The 1,165-nt window shown below is 68.5% G+C and overlaps 1 protein-coding gene across 1 annotated transcript in view; it reads left to right on the top strand.

The window, feature by feature from the left end:
* Positions 1–9: 9 nt before the first annotated feature.
* Positions 10–1,165, top strand: part of LOC118159589 (valine--tRNA ligase, mitochondrial-like) — a gene marked incomplete at its 3' end in the record, with an annotated part of 6,083 nt that continues 4,927 nt past the window's right edge. The window contains exon 1 of the mRNA XM_035314167.1: positions 10–137. Coding sequence (XP_035170058.1) covers positions 10–137 — 128 coding nt within the window. The remainder of the gene's footprint in view (positions 138–1,165) is intronic.

The raw sequence follows: 1,165 nt of genomic DNA on the forward strand, positions 1-1,165 counted from the left end.
CCCCCCCCGATGTCCCCAACGTGTCCCCGCTGTCCCCAGGCGGTGGTGGAGCGCTGGCTGTGGCAGCAGCGGGGGCTGCGGCGGCAGGAGCTGAGCAGGGCCCAGTTCCTGGACGAGGTCTGGGCCTGGAAGGAGCGGTGAGGGGACAGGGACACGGGGTGGGGACACGGGGACAGGGTGGGGACACGGCTGGGGGCGTGGGGACGTTGGTTGGGGACACAGGGATAGGGTTGGGAACACGGGAATGGGGTTGGGGACATGGGGATAGGGTTGGGGACACGGGGACAGGGTGGGGACACGGCTGGGGACACGGCTGGGGACAGGGGGACGTTGGTTGGGGACACAAGGATAGGGTTGGGGACATGGGAATGGGGTTGGGGACAGGGCTGGGGACACGGGGACAGGGTGGGGACATGGCTGGGGACACGGCTGGGGACGGGGACATTGGTCGGGGACACGGGGATAGGGTTGGGGACACGGGTTGGGGACAGGGGGACAGGGCTGGGGACATGGGGACAGGGTGGGGACATGGCTGGGGACACGGCTGGGGACAGGGGGACGTTGGTTGGGGACACAGGGATAGGGTTGGGGACACGGGAATGGGGTTGGGGACAGGGTTGGGGACATGGGGACAGGTTGGGGACACGGATTGGGGACATGGATACAGGTTGGGGACACGGGGTGGGGACACGGACAGGTTGGGGACATGGCTGAGGACACGGGGACGTTGGTTGGGGACACAGGAATGGGGTTGGGGACACAGGAGGGGGGTTGGGGACACGGGGATAGGGTTGGGGACATGGGAATGGGGTTGGGGACAGGGCTGGGGACACGGGGACAGGGTTGGGGACACGGGGACAGGGTGGGGACAGGGCTGGGGACATGGCGGGGGACAGGGGGACGTTGGTTGGGGACACGGGGACAGGGTTGGGGACACGGGGACAGGGTTGGGGACGTGGGGACAGGTTGGTGACATGGGGTGGGGACACGGGGACAGGTTGGGGACACGGCTGGGGACAGGGGGACGTTGGTCGGGGACACAGGGATGGGAGGTGACCCCCGTGGGGGGGAGGTGACACCTCGGGGACCCCCCCGGTGGGGGGGAGGTGACACTTGGGGACATACCATGGGGGGAGGTGACCTCCTTGGGGGGGAGGTGACACCT

Source organism: Oxyura jamaicensis, unplaced genomic scaffold, assembly GCF_011077185.1.
Source record: "Oxyura jamaicensis isolate SHBP4307 breed ruddy duck unplaced genomic scaffold, BPBGC_Ojam_1.0 oxyUn_random_OJ71161, whole genome shotgun sequence".
Taxonomy (NCBI): domain Eukaryota; kingdom Metazoa; phylum Chordata; class Aves; order Anseriformes; family Anatidae; genus Oxyura; species Oxyura jamaicensis.